At 40.4% G+C, this 22,114-nt stretch overlaps 1 protein-coding gene across 8 annotated transcripts in view; it reads left to right on the top strand.

The window, feature by feature from the left end:
- The window catches only part of akap11 (A kinase (PRKA) anchor protein 11), a 110,508-nt gene that overhangs the window by 21,570 nt on the left and 66,824 nt on the right, over positions 1–22,114 (top strand). For all 8 annotated transcript variants that reach the window (XM_063051182.1, XM_063051185.1, XM_063051181.1 and 5 more), the window contains 3 exons: positions 7,878–7,988; positions 16,849–16,905; positions 17,708–17,842. In XM_063051182.1, coding sequence (XP_062907252.1) covers positions 7,878–7,988; positions 16,849–16,905; positions 17,708–17,842 — 303 coding nt within the window. The remainder of the gene's footprint in view (positions 1–7,877; positions 7,989–16,848; positions 16,906–17,707; positions 17,843–22,114) is intronic.

The raw sequence follows: 22,114 nt of genomic DNA, 5'->3' as shown, positions 1-22,114 counted from the left end.
TTTTCTTGTTTTATACTTTTGCCCCAGAGCTGTTACTTGAATTTCTGACAATGCTTATGCCTACTATCCTCTATCTGTTTTTTAAAGGATGATGGTTAGTCCATTAAATTTTGTAAGCTGGAACGTTAAGGGATTGAACCATCCTGTTAAAAGAAGGAATGTGTTTTCACATCTTAAACAGCTTAATGCAGCAATTGCTTTTTTACAAGAAACACGCATTTGCAGTTCTGATAACTCTCATCTCATGTCAAAATGGGTGGGGCAGCACTTCCATTCTTCTTTTCAGGCTAAAGCCAGGGAGGTCTCAATTCTTACAAACCAAAATGTTCCCTTTGAGCTTCATAACAAAGTATCTGATACAAGTCGTTTTATTATTGTATCAGGGAAATTATATAACACACTGGTAGTCTTGGCTAACTTATACGCTCCCAATTCGGATGATGTGGAGTTTTTTGATAGTTTCTTCTCCTTATTGCTTGAGCTGAGTTCATATTCTCTCATATGGGGCGGTTTTTTAATTGTTGGTTAGATCCAGTTTTGGATCAATTGTCCTGTATTCGTAGACTACCAAGTAAATCTGCTTTATCAATTCAGTCTTTCCTTTCCAATTATGGTATCTCTAATGTATGGCATTTTGTCCATCCAAATGAGAGAGATTACTCTTTTTTTTCCACATGTCCATCACACTTTTACTAGAATTGATTACTTTTAGTTGATAATCAGCTGATTCCATCTGTTCGCTCTTCACACTATCAGAGTATATTGAGTTCAGATCATGCCCCAGTCACCCTGCCTATAATTCTTCCTGGTTTCCCCCCGATGAATAAGCATGGGCATTTTAATCCAACCTTGTTGTCGGATAATGATTTTGTAAAATTTATGGAGGACCAGATAACTTTTCAAAAAAAAGTACTAACACGTCATCTGAAACCTCAAGTCATTTTGTTTGGGACGCTGTGAAAGCATATCTAAGGGGTCAAATAATTTCATATACTGTGAATTTGAAAAGAAAGACCCATAAAGAGTGATTAGATCTGGTCAATCAAATTAAAGCAACAGACCAACTATATGCCCAGACCAAAAATCTGGAGTTGTATAAGAAACGAGTGGAACTTCAAACTAAGTTTAACCTTATTTCCACTCACCCAATTGAACGCCAACTTTTGGAAAGTAAGAGACGGTTTTATATCCATGGTGATAAATCTGGTACATTTTTAGTTAACCAACTAAGACGCTCTAAAGTTAAACAACATATTGCAAAAATTCGAATGGGAAATGGGAACATTACCTTGAATCATCCTGAAATTAATGACACATTTAAGAATTACTATTCTTGACTCTATACTTCTGAATCTTTAAATGATACTATTTCTGTCGAGCATTTCTTAAATAGTTTAAATATTCCTACGATTTCTCCTGAATGAGCCATTATCATTAGAGGAAATATCCTCAGCTATTTCTGTACTGCAGTCTGGTAAATCTCCTGGACCTGATGGGTTCTCTGCAGAATCATTTTCCTCACTGCTTTTGCCTCACCTAAGTTCAGTTTTATCCGACTCTTTTAAACAAGGTAAGTTTCCAGCATCATTTAATGAGGCATGTATCATTCTTTTAGCGAGAAAAGGCAAAGATCTATCAGAGTGTTCTTTGTACAGGCTGATTTCTTTGCCAAATGTCGATGTTAAAATTTTTGCTAAAGTTTTGGCCCGCAGATTGGAGAACATTCTACCCTTAATTATTTCTGAAGACCAAACTGGTTTTTATTAAAAATCATCTCCTTTTTTTAATATATGGCGTCTATTTAATATCGTGCACTCACCTTCAGCTGGGATTCCTGAATGTGTCATTTCTCTAGATGCGGAGAAAGCGTTTGATCGTGTGGAGTGGTATTATCTTTTTGCAGTTTTAGGAAAATTTGATTTTGGACAAAGTTTTATTACATGGATTAAATTGTTGTATTTACACCCTGCTGCTTCTGTCTTGACCAACTCTCAGCAATCCCAACTTTTCAACTTTAAACGTGGCACCCAGCAAGGGTGCCCTTTAAGTCCCTTACTTTTTGATCTGGTCATAGAGCCATTGGTGATTGTGTTTCGTAGCTGTGCTGAATTGATGGGGATTTGGAGGGGGGTGTTGCGCGTAAAGTCTCTCCTTATGCTGATAATTTTTACTTTTTATATCAAATCAGACTACATCCTTATCCCCAATGTTTTCACTCCTTAACAAATTTAGCCAGCTTTCCAGATACAAACTTAATTTACATAAGAGCGAACTCTTTCCAATAAACAGAGAAGCACAAATATTAGAATTTCATAACCTCCCTTTTAAAGTAGTAAATAATCAATTTACTTACCTTGGCATTACAGTAACAAGGAATTAGAAGCGTCTTTTTGGAGAAAATGTCACTAATCTTTTAAACCATACAAAACAGAGTCTAGTACAATGGTCACCCCTGTCTATGTCTCTGATAGGTAGAATTAATGTTGTTAAAATGTATATCCTTCCTACATTTTTATACTTATTTCAATCTTTCCCAATTTTTATTTCTAAAGCTTTTTTTGACTTATTAGATTCTATTATTTTGTCCTATCTATGGAAGGGCAAACGTCCCAGACTAAATAAAGCTCACCTTCAAAAACCCAAAAGGGTAGGTGGTACGGTCTTGCCCAATTTTCGTTTATATTACTGGGCAGCCAATATGTATTGTTACGTACCCCGTAACTGGGTTGCCAAACCAGCAGAAATGGATCACTCAGTTGGGGTCTGGAGTACTAGAACTAAGAAAGTTTTATTAAAGAAACAAGCAACACAGTAATCGAAAGGATAATAAATGCAACAGTTCAGCGATGATAAACACACATGTGCACAGAATTAAGATAACAGCATCAATCAAGCTCTATCGTTGTCTAGGGGTAAATGACCAAATTTCAAAGTGACTCAAAGTTCAGTCCAGTTTAGTAGTTCAGTTCGCAGTAATCGTTGCCATGGCGATGGACAACGTGGGGGAAGAGAGAGAGAGAACAGGAACAACTGATCATTCAGACACGGCTTCACTCACAGACCGACGATATGGCTCACAAGCAGCTTTTGGGCGGGTCCTTGGTGATGTCACCTGAGGTCACCGACTGTGACCCCTCCTCCAGATGCGGTCGATCCTCTGTAGTGAACCCGGCACCCAAGCAAGGGCGGACACACACCGGGTTCCCGCTGATCGTACCTTTCCACCCTGGCCGTTGTCTGGTACTTCCCACCGACTCGTGAGAAGCGTACCACTTCCAGGGTCTCGTTACCTCGGGTGGCGTGTGTCCTGCCTTAGCAAGACTTTTTATCCCCCTGCTGGGGTATCGCCTGTCCATCACTTCAAACAGTTCAGGGTTCAAAGGGGGAGCCGCTCCAGACAGCTCTCTCTCCCACGTCCCTTCATTACACATCTCCAGACGCTGCTCCATTGTTCCTTATCTCTCCTTCCCCTGAGGGCAGGTGGCAGACCACTTGCTGATGTCACTGATGCTAACCCAGGCCAGCAAACATCTTAATTTTATGTGTATTCTCGTCACAGTATTGTCTTATCTTTTGGTCTTACTTTTATAATCAGTCTAACTGCCCAATATGGGTGGCAGTGGAGTTGAACTCTTACAAGAACTTCTTCATTTCCGCACTTCTTGGATCCACACTTCCTTGCCATCTGTCTAAACCAATTGTTAATCCTGTCATCAGACACACTCTTGAGAATATGGGCTCAGTTCAGAAAATATAATGGTCTGCACGGTTTCTCTCTGACTAGTCCTATTTACATTATCATCTTTTTCAGCCTTCTATGCAGGATTTCACATTTCAAGACTGGCACAGAAAGGGCATCAGGTGCTTTGAAAATCTTTTCGTAGACAATCTCTTTGCAACTTTTGAACAACTATCTGTAAAGTTCAACCTACCCAACACTCATTTCTTCAGATATCTCCAAATTAGACATTTTATCAACCTTTTAATACCAAACTTTCCTGAGGTACCCGATAAAAATGTTGTGGACTTGCTTCTTCGTATGAACCCATTGGTTAAAGGTTTAATATCCACTATTCGAGATACGTTAGCGATTTTGAGGCGAGCCCCCTTTGACAAAATTAAAACTGCCTGGGAGCATGATTTAATTTTTCCTCTGTCCGACGAGGTTTGTGATTCAATTCTCAAGTCAGTTAATTCAACTTCTTTATGTGCTTGCCATTTATGAGACTGGAATAATACCAGAAGAGATGAAAAAAATCAGTATTTATGACTCTTCCTAAGAAAGCTGGAGCAATAGAATGTGAATTACATAGGACAATAAGTTTAATGAGTCATATCACCAAGATGCTTCTAAGAATTTTGATGACGAGATTAAAAGTAAGATACAAGCTGAAATAGGCAAAGAACAGTGTGGTTTTGTGAAAGACAAAGGTACAAGAAATGCAATATTGATGTTAAGGATACTATCAGGATGAGCTATTCAAGTGCAAAAAGATTTGTTTGTTTGTTTTATTGACTGCACAAAAGCATTTAATAAAGTGAAGCACAATAAGTTATTTTAAATATTACAGAAAATTCTAGATCTAGATTTAAAAGTCCTCTGCCTATTCAGAAATCTGTACTGGGAACAAACTGTTGCTGTAAGAATAGATGGAGAAGTGAGTCAGTTTACAAAAATCAAGAGAGGCTTTAGACAAGGGTGTGTTTTCTCCCCTGATTTATTTAATGTGTACGGTGAAACAATATTACAAAAAATAAGAGACACCTTGGGAATCAAAGTTGGCGGTGAAAACATCAATCATTTCAGATATGTGGATGACACTGTTAATTGCAAGTACGGAGGAAGAACTACAAAACTTAATTGATGTAATTGTTGAAGAAAGTGCAAAAATGGGTCTATCTATCAATTGCAAAAAGACAATGTATGGTGATACCCAAAAAGAAGGAGAATCCTATCTGCAGGCTGAGAATAAATGGGGAAGACATAAAACAAGTACAGAACTTTTGCTACTTGGGAAGCTGGGTGACATCAGATGGCAGGTGCAACTTGGACATCAAAAGAAGAATAGAGATGGCAAAAGACACCTTTACGAGAATGAAGAGTATACTGACCAATATTAAACTAGGCATGACAACCCGCCTCAGAGTACTGAAATGTTATGTTTATCCAGTTATGTTATATGGCTCAGAATGTTGGACAATATCTAGTAACATGAGGAAACGAATTGTAGCAGCAGAGATGTGGTTTTTGAGGAGGATGCAAAGAATACCATGAACGAAACGAATATCTGACGAGGATGTCATGAACAGAGCAAACACAAAAAGAGAAATAATGTATGAGATCATGAAAAGTCAAGGTAACTTCATTGGGCATGTGATTAGGAAAGAGGAGTTAGAATGCATGGTAATTATGGGAAAGAGTGAAGGGAAGAAAGTATGAGGAAGACAAAGACAAATGATGATGGAGACTGTAGCCAGAGAATTGGAAATGAATACCAATGAATTGATCCACTTGACCCGAAACAGGAGTGTGTGGGCCCATGGCAGTCAAGGCTCAAACTAGGCATGGCACCTGATGATGATGATGTGCTCGCCACTGCCTCTTACAGTTCAGAGTTGTACACAGGGCTCATATGTCTAAAACTAAATTATCGTGGTTCTCTCCTGATATTAGTCCCTGTTGCCACAACTGTAAAGGGGGCGAGGCTTCCCTTATTCATATGTACTGGGCTTGTCCTATCTTGGAGAAATTCTGGAGAGATGTCTTTTTAACTTTATCCCATATACTTAATTGCTACTTGGAACCTAACCCTCTGATTGCTGTTTTCGGCACCTCAGGAGAAGTTGACATGCAGCTGAGTTTGACTAAACGTCGTACATTGTTTTATGCCTCTCTTTTGACCAGACGTGCAGTCCTTCTTAGGTGGAGAGATGTTGCCTCACCCACTCATGCTCAATGGCTCAGAGACATTATGTCCTGCTTAGACCTTGAAAAGATTCATTATTCATTTCTTAATTCGGACATAAAGTTCCAAAAGGTGATGGGGACCTTTTCTTGAATATTTTCATAATTCCCATTTAGATTAAGGGTTCATCCCTCCTTTTTTTCTTTTACATTTAAATCCCTTACTATCAGCTTCTTTCAGTTAAGATTTACGGATTTTTTTTTCATGTGTTAACATATTATAGCTCAGGTAGTAGGCAATATACCTTTTTATAAATACAGCTCTGTGGTGATAAAAGTTCTGATTAACTTTTCTATATATCATAAGGTTGGCTTGGAGTTGGGTAGTGGGAGGGTGGGGTGGTAACTAACTTTATACCATTCTACTATGGGTGCTTTTCCTTAACTGTTATGAACTGTACATTTGATATGTTTGTTTTGCACTGTATAAAATTTTTTACTTTTTTTTTGTTGTTGCATTGTAGAAACTTATAAAATTTTAAAAAAGCTACTATCCGGCATCTCTTGGTGAATGGGGTTGCTGGTTAGTCTAACAAGCCATTCCAGTAAAGAATTGTTTCACATAATCAGTTGCAGTGCCAGCAACCGTGGCTGGTTCCAGGCAATTCAAGTTGTACCAACTTTTGTTTCTCTCAGTGGCTTTGCCTACTCGTCCTAAGACTTCAGCTTTGCATGCAATATCATTGTCATGGTCTACAAATCTCACAATAGAATCAGAGAAGTGAAATGCAGTGCTCTATAGTACTTAATGAGCTGGCAATTATCTAGCAATTTAAAAAATAAGTAATGCACAGTGGATATAGTCCACTTCATCTGGAGTTGGCAGAATTTAAAGGTTTGTTAGAATTTGGTAAGCGATGCGTCTATCTCGCCTCTCCACACTTAATTCTGGTGCAGGGTCACAATGAGAAACATCGAGAATTCCTTTTCTTTCTCAGATACTGCTGATCCGATGAGTTCCTCCAGCAGATTTATGCTGCCAACTAATCTGATTATGATCATGTATACAGTTGGACCCATTTTCCATTTCTCCATTTTGCTTTATCTTTTGATAATAAAATCCTAATGAAAACTTTTCTTAATTATGGTAAGGATCACTTGGCAAATTTCAGGAGTGTCGATGGTAGCTTTTTATAGGCACACTTCCTTACTCATAGTTGCTTTATTACTGACATTCTGAGTGTTCTCTCTCATAAATTAAGTCAATAAAGGTCCCTGTTGCAGTAATACTAAATGAAATTGCCTTGAAATCTTTTTGTATAGGCCAACAAAAGGAACTTCGTCAAAAACCTTAACAGTATCTAGAATTGTGCAATTTGTGATTTGCATACAATCTCAGACTTGTTTTGGGACCTGCATGCACTTGATGCTGTGGCAGACGCGGACATCCGAGTGTGTGCAATGATTTAAATAGTGTGCAAAGTGCATTTTGCTGTCAAATTCTGTCAGGCTTTAAATTGTGTGCAATTTTTTGTTAAATTCATCCCTGGGCTATGAACAGCACAGATCAGCTGTGCAGAAGTAGGGCTTCACAAAGCACACCTATCTAACCAGGTCTGAGGCCAAGGTACTCATTACTAACCTGTCACATGGCACTTCACACTCCAAGTCCCTTTTAAATTTTTACTTGTCTTTCAAATCATGATCCCAAGCACCCCGCTTACCTCAACTGTGATTCCAGATGCCCATCTACCTCCAGCTTATTGTGATGTCCACCCAATGGTTTTGTTAGCTGGAGCTTACTTTCTCATTGATAGTGAAAAACTGGAACCAGCACAGGACTTTAAATTTAATTGTTCCCTGTTCGTCGCTCCTTGCCTCCATATGTGTGCTCTTACAATACTTTTTCTGAAAGTGACCTGTCCTGTATTTTCCAGATAAGCTAAAGAATGTTATTTTTTTGTTTGTCTAGGTGCTCAGTGGCCAGCAGCAACTTTCAGTGAAGACCTTACTGCAGAGCACAAGGCCACTGTGCAGTGTAACACTTGACCAACATTGGAAAGGAGGCAACAATTTAACTGAGGTGTGCAACTGAAATCTCTTCTCTTTTCCCTTTTTCATTGTACATTGAGCTTTTTATTGCAGAATATCTCTCTCCAATATGTGGCATGTTGTATTCTTCTGCAAATGCAGAGAAATGATCACTTCCTGTGCTAGTTTTTGAAATAATCAGAAGTAACATCCATACCAGTAGAATGAACTGAATATACCATGTGAAGGTGCACTGAATTAGAAAATTTAAGAACAGGAAAAATTTCCAAAGTCTAATAGGGAGCATATGATAACATAGTGTATGAGCAAGAGAAAGTGTGTGAATGAAGTTCTCCATTGTACATGATTATGTAGTATAGGGGTAATATCAGTGATAGACCAATCCTACAAGATGGTGTTGTTTGTGTTCTTTCTTCCTATTAGAAGCTGGTCTGCTAATTCATCCATAGTATAGCATGTTTCTGACATTCATAGTGCTTTTTTGTCTCAAATAGTAAATTTAGATTTAGTTTGTCTCCTCTTACTTATAACCTTGCTATACCTCTCATTCTTTCAGCTGTCTCTCATTCTCCACCACCACCTTTCAGCTGTCTCCATCACTACTTCATTCTGCACTATTCTTCACCTTCCCCACTTTCTCTCCAGCCACCCCAAATTAGAACTTGTTTTTATCTCAGCTTTTCCCGGTTATGATGAAAAGTTATCAACTTGAATTCACAACTAAGCAGCTCTGTACCAATTTGAACACTTCATTAGAGATTTTTCTTTCTGCTCCCTATAAAGCAGGACATAAAATGTAATTAAGGCCAGAAAAAGTGTGCAGAAAAGATTCACAATGATGTTGCCTGGATTGATGAGCTTGAGATTTAAGGAGAGATTAGAAAGGCTGGGTCTGTCTGCTCGAGCAAAGCAGGATGAAAGGTAACACATTAGAGGTATGTAAAATAATAACATCGATAGCCAGACTCTTTCTCACGATAAGGGTGTCTGAAACTAAAGGGCATACGTTTAAAGTGAGAGAGAGGAGGTTTAAATGGGATCTGAGGGGTAAACCTTTCACAAAGGTTTGTTTTATCTGGAATGAGCTGCCAGAGAAGATGGTGGCACAAAAGCAGTGACATTTACAGTTGCATTTCACTGTATGGTTCGATGTACATGTGATAAATCAGAATATTGACATTTAAGAGGTAGCTGGACTAGTACTTGAATGAGCAGGGCAAGGCATAGAGGAATATGGAGTGAATGCTGCAAGCATCCAGCAATATATTTTTATTCTCTCCTGAGGGTGCCTCAACCATAGAAGCAGTTTTCCTCGAGCTAACAGAGTCATAGAGCAGGAGAACATGGAAATAGGCCCTTTGGCTCAGGTAGTCCATGCTGACAATTGAGTATCTATTTTCTCTAATCCTACACTAATTCCATTTTATTTTTCTCCACTTTCCCATCTACTTCCCCCGGATCCCATGTGCACTTATGTGCTCAGGACAGTTTACAGGGTGCAGTTAACTTACCATCGCATGTGACTTTGGGATGTTTGAAGATGCAGGTGTACCTGGAGGAAATCCATATTGTCACAGGGAGCATATACAAAATCCGTACAAGTAGGACCAGGGGGTAAGGCAGGTTGCTGAAGTTGTGAGATAGCAGTTCTGTAGCTGACCTAAATCTGTCTCTCACCATCATAATTTCAAATTATCTCCTAGTTTAATTTGATTGAAATGATCCAGCATGCATCATATCTCTGCTTGCTTATTAATGCCTCGAGTCAATGCCAATCCTTTTGTCTCATACCCTCCATAGCCTTAAACTTAGAGCCCTAGAATCATGCAGCATTTGGCCCTCCACATTCAGATCAATCAGTGGATATCCTTCTGTATTAATCTCATCATTCAGCACTTGGCCATGGCTTTTGTGCTTCAGGGATCCAAATTCACATCTAGACTCTTCTTAATCACCGTCAGCAGCCCAACTTCAACCACACTCTCAGGTAATGCATCTTACCATTCTCTTCAGTCCTCTTGATTAGATGTTGAATTGAGCCCTTCGTTGTGTGTCCACAGAGCTGGATGTAAAAGAACTTGTGTGACTATTTGCTTATAATATACAGTAAATAGTGCTTTATAATCTCTCCCTTGCCAAGGTCAACGTAGAGTCTTTCACAAGCACCACCAAAACCGATGATGGAAATTTATCCGAGAGAGAGAGCTAAGAGAGCTGACTGCACCAGTTGGCTTCATGGTTCTTTGTATTCCAACAGTGACAACACTTCAGTGGTTGCAACAAAGCACTGTCCCTAAGCCCTAAATGGCTCTTCATAAATGACAGTTCATTCTGTTTGCTTTTACTGAAATAAATTCAAGTTGTTGCTTTATAAGCAGTGAATTTTGGTGAGTAACACATGGCTGTGGATGGTATCTTTTTAAGGACATCAGCTGTGTCTCTGGCTCACTTGAGGCCAGATTTACAAGCAATAAGTTTCCTGCTTTTGCCATCCTGTGCTTGGGAAAATCACTCACACTGTAATTATTACCAACTGTTGCTGTAATTAATTCAACCATGCTAGTTTTAAGCTAATATTAACCCTCTAATATTTTAGGCATATGCTTTTGCTGCATGATGTTGAGCAATTTGCAATACCTCAGGAATATGAAAAACTAATTAAGAATTTCTGTGTTGAATTAGAAGTAAAAAAATTGCATATACTGCTGACAAAAAATTTTGAACTAAAAACTAAATCTCTGTTTGAAACATTAGGCTTCTCACTGAGTTTGTCCGGGTTGTGATAGCTATATGCTAGAGCATTTCAAAGCTAATCACATGTCATGTTCTTTCTCCACGGCTCACTTTTCATATGGTTATCTCTAATTCCTAAAGTGGTGCAGTAACCTCTGTTGAGGCAACAGAATTGTGTTCACAGACTGAGTGTAATTCCAATAAGACCACCAGTGTTGCTCAAATCTAGTAACCTAGCTGCCTTCCTGATGCAAATTTCTCACAGCTAAGTAGTGCTCATTATGATATAGACATGTTGAGTAGGTTTAGAAATAAAGTCAGTTTTGTAAGAGTGCATTTATCTCAAGAGGTTGCGGAATTTGGATAAGATTATAGCAATTAGGAGAGGATTGGAATATGATAATACATATTTCTAAAATGAGGAACATGGCTTCTGTAGGTTAATGAGCCTACAGTGGATAGTGGGTCCAGATTGAGATAGAACCAGCTGAGTTTTGGATGACTCATTGGACCAGTCAAGTCTACAGGTAATTTAAGGCATTGTTGAGTGATTTTTTCAGTATGCCATCAGAGGTAGCTGAACAGATGGGTGAAGGGGCAAAAATGACCTTGGTCAAATATGTCCCCAAGACTATGAGCACTATGCCTCAATTTTAGTTAATCACAAGGAGAGAGAGCGACCCAATGACTCAGGAATGAGGTTTGTGGTGGCAGCCAATGGCAGGATCCTCAATTTTCCCAGTATTTAATTCAAGGAATATTTAGAAAAGCAGCGTGAAAAATCAAGTAACAAAAGAATTTTAAAAAATGGTGTTGGACTATGAATTGAGTGTCTTCAGTAAACCAAGAGGCGATCTGCAGATTCATAGAAGGGAGTCCACATGTTCCAAAGTGAACATTATTGGCATAATGGAATTGTAATCACTTCAGAAGTATGTTATGGTATAATTCCTAGATCAGCATGTTTCCTTACAGCAGAGCTCTGTAGATATTTAAAATCTTGAGCCTCAGTAGCTGAATTCCATAGCCCTCATGATGGAATTCCTACTGGAAACTGACATTGTATTATATCCTTACTCTTTATTCCCCCATGCTGCCCTGCTAATTGCAAAATGGATTCTGGTCATTTAAACAGTGAATCTTTTGAAAGTTTATGCCTTCAGCTCAGTTGTGTTTACCTGGCTTAAGTTCATTTGGTCCAGTCATGAGGTCTTACTGTCCTTTCAACCCTCTCTTTGTCCGATGTTAACCAATTGGTTGACTAGGGTTGGGAGCAGGTTTTAACCAGAGCTTGGAACTTTCTCAAAGAGTTCGGAGTTTCCTTAAAAAATCCTATTGTGGATCACAATACCTATACAAAATTGTAGGCAACCATTAGCTGCTTAAAATGTACCTAATTCCAAGTGTCTTCTACCCAGCTATGAGAGATTTCTCCGCTTTTTTTCCTTTCCAGAAGTTCAGTCAATTTGGAGTGGGAATGTCACTTTATTGCAGTTTCATTATCATGCTTTGAGACTTTTGGATCTTTTTTTGGCTAATTCAGTCATCCTTTAACAACCAAATATGAATATTGAGTGCATAAAGGAAACATGTTTACTGAATCGATTCTTAGGCAACTAGCAAACTTCAGCTGTTAACAGGCATCAGGGTTCAGCCACAGTGCATGGAGATTAAATTTCTGCAGCTTTGCCAGGGGAAAAACTGGGGATCAAGCTTTGGATATGATCATTTCCAGATTTTTTGAGGATTGATGTAATGGCAGATATCAACGAATGAAAAAAGGGCAAACCAAAATGTGGGTGGAGGGAGGGAGGACTAGGGAAGCAAAGTATTCAGCAGTTTTGTGGAGTTGGTGTGAGAAGGTTCTGTTTGCAGAAAGCTTTCATCATACCGCAAATGGAGTGTGGCATTCAGTATGGGACACTGCAACTCTATGAAGGATGCATTGACTTTGGAAGCAGTATGTTAAAATGCACAAAATGATGCCAAAGTTTAAAGATTAAATTCATGAGTTTGAAAGTTCTGCTTGCACTCCATCTTAATTCAAAGAGCTAAAGTATCTGACCAATGACCCTTTATTCCCTTTGTTTACAGTTTAATTGTGAAAAGTAAAGATTTTTGACCAGATTTAGCACAGCCTTTGTTTAATTTGGCAATGAAGAAAATGGTAGTTCTGTGACAATTGAGCAATTAAGGACCATGTAACTTAATGGAAGAATTTGCTTTCTTAAAATAGTACATCATATAATGGAAATTTTACTGTTAATATTTTATCTTTTTAAAATGTTAGTAGTAATAAAAGTAACAAGCAGAAAGTGTACCTTCTTTGGCTACTGATGATGTAATTGAGAAGATCACAATTGTAGTTTCACTGGCAGAGACTACTAAAATCTGTGGTTGTATATAAGCCATTGCCAGGCACATGAACAAAAAAAACTGTGGTTTATGTATTATCTTTGATAGCTTTGGGATGCTGTAGTATAATCACTAATGTGATATGAGTATATGTGGTAACTAATTTATGAACAATGAAGTATCAAGATAACTGACAAAATGTTTAGTTTTTAGTTGTGTGGTTTGAGAGATAAGTATAGCCAGATCACAAGTTGTCCATTCCTTTATTTATAGGGTGGCATCATGGTGCAGCAGCTGGCACTGCTGTGACTGTTGCGTGCTGACTTCCAGTACTGGAGTTTGCATGTTCTCCCTGTTACCATGTGCATTTTTCCCAGCTGAACTGGTTTCCTGTCATACTTCTTAAGATGTGCTGGTTGGGAAGTTGATTGGTTTCTGTAAGTTACCCCTGCTGAATGTAGGTGGTGGGAAAATCAGGGTGGAGTGAGACAGAACAGGTTGCAGGGAAATAGAGGAGGGCAGGAATACTCTGAGCACTGGCAAAGTCTCAGTTGGCAAACAATGTTGTAAGGAAATGTGAAAACAATATAACCACTCTTGATTGTTGGGGGAAATAAAGGTAGTGCCCTGATATATCTTGTATTTGTTTATATACAGGATGATGGAGCCATGATTTAAGACTTCCACAGTGTGTCATTGGTCTTTGCTCTAGACCTTAGAATTCAAGTTTCTAGTGTAGGATTTAAACTTATGATCCTCTAACTTGAGCAGCAGTGATGCTACTGAGGCACAATTTACATTGCTTCTTTTGGGGATACAGGTGTCCCCTGCTTTTCGAACGTTTGCTTTACGAAACCTCACTGTTACGAAAGACCTACATTAGTTCCCTGTTTTTGCTAACTGCAGGTGCTTTTACTGTTATGAAGAAAGGCAGTGCGCGGGGAAAAGCAGCACGCGATAAAAGGCAGTGCGCACCCCCGGATTCGGAACGGCATTCTTGCCGGCATTGCTTAAACACGTTCCTGTGAACAGCCGTTAGCAAGATGAGTTCTAAAGTATCGGAAAAGCCTAAAAGAGCTCGTAAGGGTGTTACACTTAGCATAAAACCAGACATAATTAAGGGTTTCGATCACGGTGAACGAAGTAAGGACAAAATGAGTTTGGCTTGTGGAAGTTGACGAAGATGATGTTGAAGAGGTTTTGGCATCCCGTGACCAAGAACTGATAGATGAAGAGTTGATGCAATTGGAAGAGGAAAGGATAACAATCAAAACCGAATTCAGTAGCGAAAGTGAAGTTGTCCAGGAACTGAATGTGAGGCAACTACATGAGATTTTCACTGCAATGATAAAGTACGACTTTAATTTTGAAAGGGTACGTAGCTTTAGGGCATATTTGCAAGGTGGTTTGAGTCCTTACAAAGAACTGTATGATAGAAAAATATGCGAGGCTAAGCGGTCAAGCAAGCCTTCCACATCAGCCACAGCAGACAATGAACCTCGACCTTTGACATTGAGGCGATTGCCAATTGCGTCGCCTCTGATCTGGGCCGACATTTATTAGCACGTTTATTAACCTAATTAATTAGCACGTTTATTTCGGCTTTTTTCTTAAAGATGTGCTGGGTGCCTCTCGGCTACCGCTGTACCCCTGCATGCTTCGCAGATCGGTATTGGTCGGCGGCCCAGAGGGTGGGGGCCGCTGCACCACCCCAACCTGCGACTCAGTCTAACACAGCGGTCCCCAACCACTGGGCCGCGGACCGGTACTGGGCCGCAGTGCATTTGCTACCGGGCCGCGAGGAAACGATATGATTTGGCGATATGAGTCAGCTGCATCTTTACTCATTCCCTGTCATGCCCACTGTTGAGCTTGAACACACGCGAGGTCATTAACAGCACGTCATCCATGTCAGCGCGGGAAGAAGATCAACTCCTCGAGCTTGCAAATGACGGCGGGCTGAAAAATATGTTTGACATAACATCTCTGCCGGCATTCTGGATCAAAGTCAAGGCTGAATATCCTGAGATAGCCACGAAAGAACTGAAAACGTTGCTTCCATTTCCAGCATATCTCTGCAACGAATGCGACGAAAGCTAAATTGCGGAATAGACTGGACATAAGGAACCCATTCGAGTATCGCTGTCTCCCATCACCCCTCGATAGGACCATCTTGTTTCAGGGAAACGACCCCAGGGCTCCCACTGATTCGGCGATACTGGTGTGTTGCAATAATTTTATATGTTCATATGGGGAAATTATGTGCTGTGTGTTTAATATCCAAACGTTACTTAAAATGTTATGATGCTATTGACTGATGTGACTTATATAACTATATAACAATTACAGCACGGAAATAGGCGACCTCGGCCCTTCATGTCCATGCCGAACGCTACTCTCACCTAGTCCCACCGACCTGCACTCAGCCCATAACCCTCTATTCCTTTTCTGTCCATATACCTATCGAATTTTTCTTTAAATAATATCGAACCTGCCTCTACCACTTCTACTGGAAGTTCTTTCAACACTTCAAGCTCCCCGTCCTCCTCTGATGATTGACTTATCACTATATTTCATGCGAGGAAAATATGCGCTGTGTGTTTAATATTAAATTCGTTAGATAATCCCTTTTAGAAACGAAATTGAGTGTATTAGCCCCTTATTACCAATATTCCGGTCGTGATGAACACCCCCTCCCCCGCCGCGAACAGAATCGCCAAAAACGCTTTGCAGAGAATAATATCGGCAGGTACACGCATGCGCAGGTCACGCATGCGCACTGGTGCCCCGCGCAAGGCTTCATGGTCATTGTAGTCTTACTTTGCTACTCTTGTCCGTTGGCAACCCTACCACCCGCCCCCCCCCGGGTCAGCTGGTCCGCAAGAATATTGTCAATATTAAACTGGTCCGCAGCGCAAAAAAGGTTGGGGACCCCTGGTCTAGCACACCATCATCAGTGTGCTCAGCGCTGTCCTCCCGATTCCAGTAAGTGATACTACACTGTACATACATTATTTCTACTTTATATAGGCTGTGTATTTTTACGTGTTATTTGGTATGATTTGGCAGCTTCATAGCTGAAAGGTTACTGGAGAGAGTGTTTTTGCCAACAGCGCTTGCGTGAGATTTTCTGCCGAGAGCGCTTGTGTGAGATTTTTGCTGCGGAGAACAGTGCCGGCAATGAATGTGGAAAAGTATTTCTACTTTATATAGGCTATGTATTTATCATATCATTCCTGCTTTTACTATATCTTACTGTTATTTTAGGTTTTATGTGTTATTTCGCATGATTTAGTAGGTTATTTTTGGGTCTGTGAACGCTCACAAAACTTTCCCATATAAATAAATGGTAACTGCTTCTTCGCTTTACGACATCCCGGCTTACGAACCGTTTCATAGGAACACTCTACCTTCGGATGGCGAGGGAACCTGTATTGGTTTAATACTGTCAAATGTACTGAGGTATAGTGGGGACCTTTGATTTGTGTGCCATCCAGACAGATTATTCCATACTTAATTGCACCACGGTAATAAAAAGAAAACAGCACAGTATATTGTTATAGTTACAGAGAAAGTCCAGTGCAGGTAACAAATGAAATGTAAGGCCCATGACAAGAAAGATTAGGCGATAAAGTGTTTATCTTTTAGTGTATGGAAGGTATGGATGATTATGAAGGGGAGTTTGTGGCTTATGGTTTCATCGTGCTAAATAATCTGTTTTATCAACTGAAAACCGACTTGCAACTCTTTAGATACTCCATGCTCATTACTTAATGTTGCATAACTTTCTGTGTGGTTTGCAGGTCACTTTTGTGGGATTTTCTAGTTCAACTGAAGATGCCACTTCTGCTGGAGTGCAGGTAATGTCACTAACCTTAAAGAACATAATCTAGTACATACTGACACCAGCTCCTCTGTGTGCTGTAAGTGCTATTAGTGAGCTGGACCTGCTTTGCTAGCTTCGTTATTGGTGGAAAACATACCAATTTAGGGAGTGCCAATCTTTTTAATTCTACTGTCATGAGTTAATATCTCAATCTATGTTTATTATCTTTGAAAGTCAACTTTGGGACAAGATCTGTAGGGGAAAGTCAACAAAAAAGAATACATTATAAAACTGGTGTTCTTTGATCAATGAGAGGTGATCTCATTGAAACATACTAAATTCCCATAGGGCTTGACGGAATAGAGGCAGGGTTGCTGCTTTTCCTAGCTGCATGATCTAAGACCAGGGTCCACATTCAAAATAACAAGTCATCCTTTGAGGGCAGATTAGAATTTTTTTCTCAACCCTGGGGATTGTGAATCTTTGGAACTCTCTACCCTAGAGAGCTACGGAGGCTCAGTCACTGAGTCTATTCAAGACAGTTAGATGTTAAGGGAAGCAAGGGATATACATATGATTAAGGAAATGGTAGTGAGGTATAATATCCATGCAGTGGTCTACACCTGCTTCTGATTCATCTGTGTTTGTGCTCTGCTCTCTATTCAGCACTTGGCAGCAAAGGTTAAAGAATAAAAAGTAACTGTATAGGAATAGGCAGTTTCGTATTTAAGATTTTTAAGACTATGTAGTCAGTTTGTTTTTGACTGTCTTGACCCATTTGAAATCCATATTCAATAGTGTGACTCACTCAGCTAATCTGTATTTCTCTTGTGCAGGCACTTGCTGCTGATGACCTGGAGCTTTCTGATTGGCTGAGTTCACTACAGCTTTTCAATTTAAAGAATACTGAAATTGCTCTTTTGAATGATTTGAAGAAACACTCCAGGACAAAAGAGAAAACTGTCAGCCAGGTAATAAAACAAGAGGTCAGAGGCTTAGGTTACATGTGAGACCAATGCAAAAGCTCAAGTGTCTATTTTACATGCAGACAAGATCCTTATGATTGCTGCATTTAGCTGGTGCACAGCTACACTAGGGAAAGCAAGCAGCAGGAAACTGTGCTGAGAGCAACAGAAAGAGCAAAATTAATGCTATCTCAATTAGGAATTCATCTATTTTCCCTTTAATAATGCAAAGAAATGGTCGTTACACATTTAGCATGCACCCTAATATCTATATGTGGATGACTGCAAATAGGTTCATCCTGTCTCGCACCCTTACATTTGTCTATTGTCTCTTCAGTTTCTGTAACAGTCCTCTATACCTAACGATCAAGTTTTTGCTGTCATGATAATGCTCAGATTTAATCACTGCGATTGGTAAGCATGTCTCTTCAGCTTTCCAAACTTTAAGATCTAATTTCTTGCTGTCTCTTTAACTATACGCTCACAACTTTGTGGTCATCCAGAAGTTTACGGATGACACCACTGTAGTGGGCTTTATCTCAAATAACAATGAGTCAGGGTACAGGAGGGAAATAAAGAGCTGGTAACATGATCTCATGACAATGACCTTTCCTTCAGTGTCAGCAAAACAAAAGAGCAGGTCATAGACTTCAGCAAGGTGATTGGTGCATATGCTCCTGTCTACATCAACAGTGCTGATGACACACTGGTTGAGACCTTCGAGTGGCTAGAGATAGACATCGCCAGTAACCTATCCTGATACAATCACATGGACACTATGAAAAAGAAAGCTCACCAGCACCTCTATTTCCACAGAAGTCTGAAGATGTTTGGTGTGTCCTCTTTGACCTTCGCCAATTTTTATCAATGGGCCACTTAAAGCATCCCATGCAGAGGCATCTCAGCTTGGTATGGCAATTGCTCTGCACATGACTGCAAGAAACTGCAGATATTTTGGGCACAGCTCAGCACATTACGGAAACCAGCCTCCCTTCCATAGACTCTGTGTATATTTCTCGCTGCCTCACTAAAGCAGCCAGTATAATCAGAGACTCCACCCACCCTGGACATTCTCTCTCCTCCCTTCTCCTATTGGGTAGAAGATAGAAATGCCTGAAAGCATGTGACACCAGGCTCAGGGGGGCAGCTTCTGTCCTACTGTTCATATAGACCAGGGCTCCCCAACCTTTTTTGCACCGCAGACCAGTTTAATATTGACAATATTTTTGCAGACTAGCTGACGGGGGTGGGGAGGATGATAATCACGACTGGAATATAGGTGATAAGTCAACTATAAGTCACTTATAAGTGGCTAATACACTCAATTTCGTTTCTAAAAGGGTTTATCTAACGAATTTAATAGTAAACACATGGCGCATATTTTCCTCGCATGAATGTAGTGATAAGTCAATTGTAAGTCACTTATAAGTCAATAGCATCATAATATTTTAAGTAACGTTTGGATATTAAACACACAGCACATATTTTCCTCATATGAACATATAAAATCATTGCAACACACCAATGTTCATTGCAGAAAACCCCACTTAGCAGAGATATGAGGTTGGAAATGGAAGCAACGTTTTCAGTGCTTTCGTGGCTATCTCAGGATATTCAGCCTTGACTTTGATCCAGAATGTCGGCAGAGATGTTATGTCAAACATACTTTTCAGCCCACCATCATTTGCAAGCTCGAGGAGTTGATCTTCTTCCCGTGCTGACATGGATGATTCACTGGGGACATTCACAAATGGGTCACGGATCCATTCCTTTGCACGTCTTGGGTCATTTGCGGTTGGGAAGTAATGCTCGAATTCTGTCGACAACGAAGGTAGGTGATCGCGCACCAGCTGTGAGAAAGACAGTGCAGCCTCAGTCTCTCCCAAAATCCCAACTAATGTTGGGAACCTGTTAAATATGCCTCTGTCCACTCGCCATCCCCACAGTTCCAGTTTGACTTTCAAAGCAGACACTTTATCTGCCAACTTGAAGACAGTTGTCATTCTCCCCTGAAGTGACAAATTGAGTTAATTGAGCAGGTTGAAGATGTCACACAGATAAGCGAGTTTTGCTATCCACTCCTCATCACTAAAGTGTGCTGCCAGTGGTGACTTTTTTCCTGAACAAAATCTCTGTAGCTGCTCTCTTAACTCAAAAACCCTGGCCAGGGCTCTCCCCCTTGATAGCCACCTGACTTCAGTGTGTAAGAGAAGGTGTTTGTGCTCTGTATCCATATGCTCACAAAGCTGCTCAAACAGACGTGAGTTAAGGGCTTTTGCTTTAATGTGATTGATAACTTCAACAATGTCACTCAATAAGTTGTTAAAATCAGGTGACAGTTTTCGGCTAGCCAGCATTTCATGACACAGTTGTGTCGACTGGCATTCAGGAGCAACCTCTTTGACTCTGGTAGTGAAACCAGACAGCCGTCCAGTCATAGCTGCAGCCCTGTCTCTGCGTATTCCAACACAGAATGACCAGTCCAGTTTGCCTGACATATAGCCATTCAAAGACTTGAATAGTTCTGCCCCAGTTGTGTTAGTTGGCAGCGACAGTGCACACAACATATCCTTGTGCACATCGTCTTGAAATATATATCGTACATAAACCAGCATTATTGCCTTGTTGTTGACATTCATAGACTCGTCGACCTGGATAGCATACCATGGTGACTCATTAAGCCGTTCCAACAGCTGTGCTTCAGTATCATCGATTCTTCTTGAAACTGTGGTAGCTGAAAGAGAAACCTGTGCCATCTCGTTAGCTTCAGCTTCTCCCAACAGTTCACGGCACATGTCCTTGGCAGCAGGCAGAATCAATTCTTCACCGACAGTGAAAGGCTTCTTAGCTTTGGCAATACGGCTAGCCACTAAGTACGATGCTCTCAGAGCAGTAGCATTTGTGGAGGTGGTGGCTCTCAACACTTCTGTCCCGCTTGGTCACGTTTTTTCCGCTCATAAAACTCAATGGGTTTGTCTTTCAGTGCAAGTCCTTTAACATCTGCCGAGTCTGTGGTGGCCAGTGCGATCATGTTTGCTGTTGTGTGCTGGGGCAGCAGGCTGAGGGTAGCAGACACCAACAGAATCAACAAGCTCATTCGTAAGGCCAGTGATGTTGTGGGGATGGAACTGGACTCTCTCACGGTGGTGTCTGAAAAGAGGATGCTGGCCAAGTTGCATGCCTTCTTGGACAATGTCTCCCATCCACTACATAATGTACTGGGTGGGCACAGGAGTACATTCAGCCAGAGACTCATTCCACCGAGATGCAACACAGAGCGTCATAGGAAGTAATTCCCACCTGTGGCCATCAAACTTTACAACTCCTCCCTTGAAGGGTCAGACACCCTGAGCCAATAGGCTGGTTCTGGACTTATTTCTTGGCGTAATTTACATATTACTATTTAACTTTATGGTTTTATTACTAATTAATTATGGTGCAACTGTAATGAAAACCAATTTCCCCCGGGATCAATAAAGTATGACTATGACTTGGACTCAAGATGCCGAAGCAGTTTTGAGGGCTTCATTGCCTCATTAGACAGCTTGTCTCCACATATCACACACAGGGGGCTTAGAGTGTGCGAGTTACCGATCGCAATAAAGCCATATTTTATGTACGACTTGTCGTATTTTCTGTTGAAGGAAGCTTTCTTTTTTTTGCAGTCTCGGCCTCAGCTGTCTGTGTTATCATCATTGTTAGGCCTTTTATGTCCCCTACCACTTCTTCCAAAGAAACTCTCAAGTGACGTTTTTTACTCATCGAGTAGTTGTAGATTAATGACCGACTAATGACCTCACGTGCGTTCAAGTTCAACAGTGGGCATGACAGTGAATGAGGAAAGGTGCAGCTGACTCATATCGTTTCATATTGCCAAATTATATCATTTCCTCATGGCCCGGTAGCACATGCTTTGCGGCCCGGTAGTTGGAGACCAGTGATTATAGACTATTGAACTGTTCCCCAGTGGGATGAGATGAATTTTTGACCTCACAGTCTATACCTTGTTATAACTTTGCAACTTATTAACTACCTGCAGTACACTTTTTCTGTAACTGTAACACTTTATTTTGCACTCTGTTATTGTTTTACCTTGTACTAGCTCAATGCACATTTGTATTGAATTGATCAGAATGAATGGTATGCAAGACAAGTTTTTCCACTGTACTCGGTACACGTAACAATAATAATAAACCACAAGCCACCCCCAATCCTCCTGCAACAACTTGCTGCCAGCATCTTTTGGAAGCTTGTTCGCATGCTGACCACACACCCTTG

The sequence above is a fragment of the Mobula hypostoma genome, chromosome 6, assembly GCF_963921235.1.
Source record: "Mobula hypostoma chromosome 6, sMobHyp1.1, whole genome shotgun sequence".
Taxonomy (NCBI): Eukaryota; Metazoa; Chordata; class Chondrichthyes; order Myliobatiformes; family Myliobatidae; genus Mobula; species Mobula hypostoma.
This window is presented reverse-complemented; position numbering and strand designations above follow the sequence as displayed.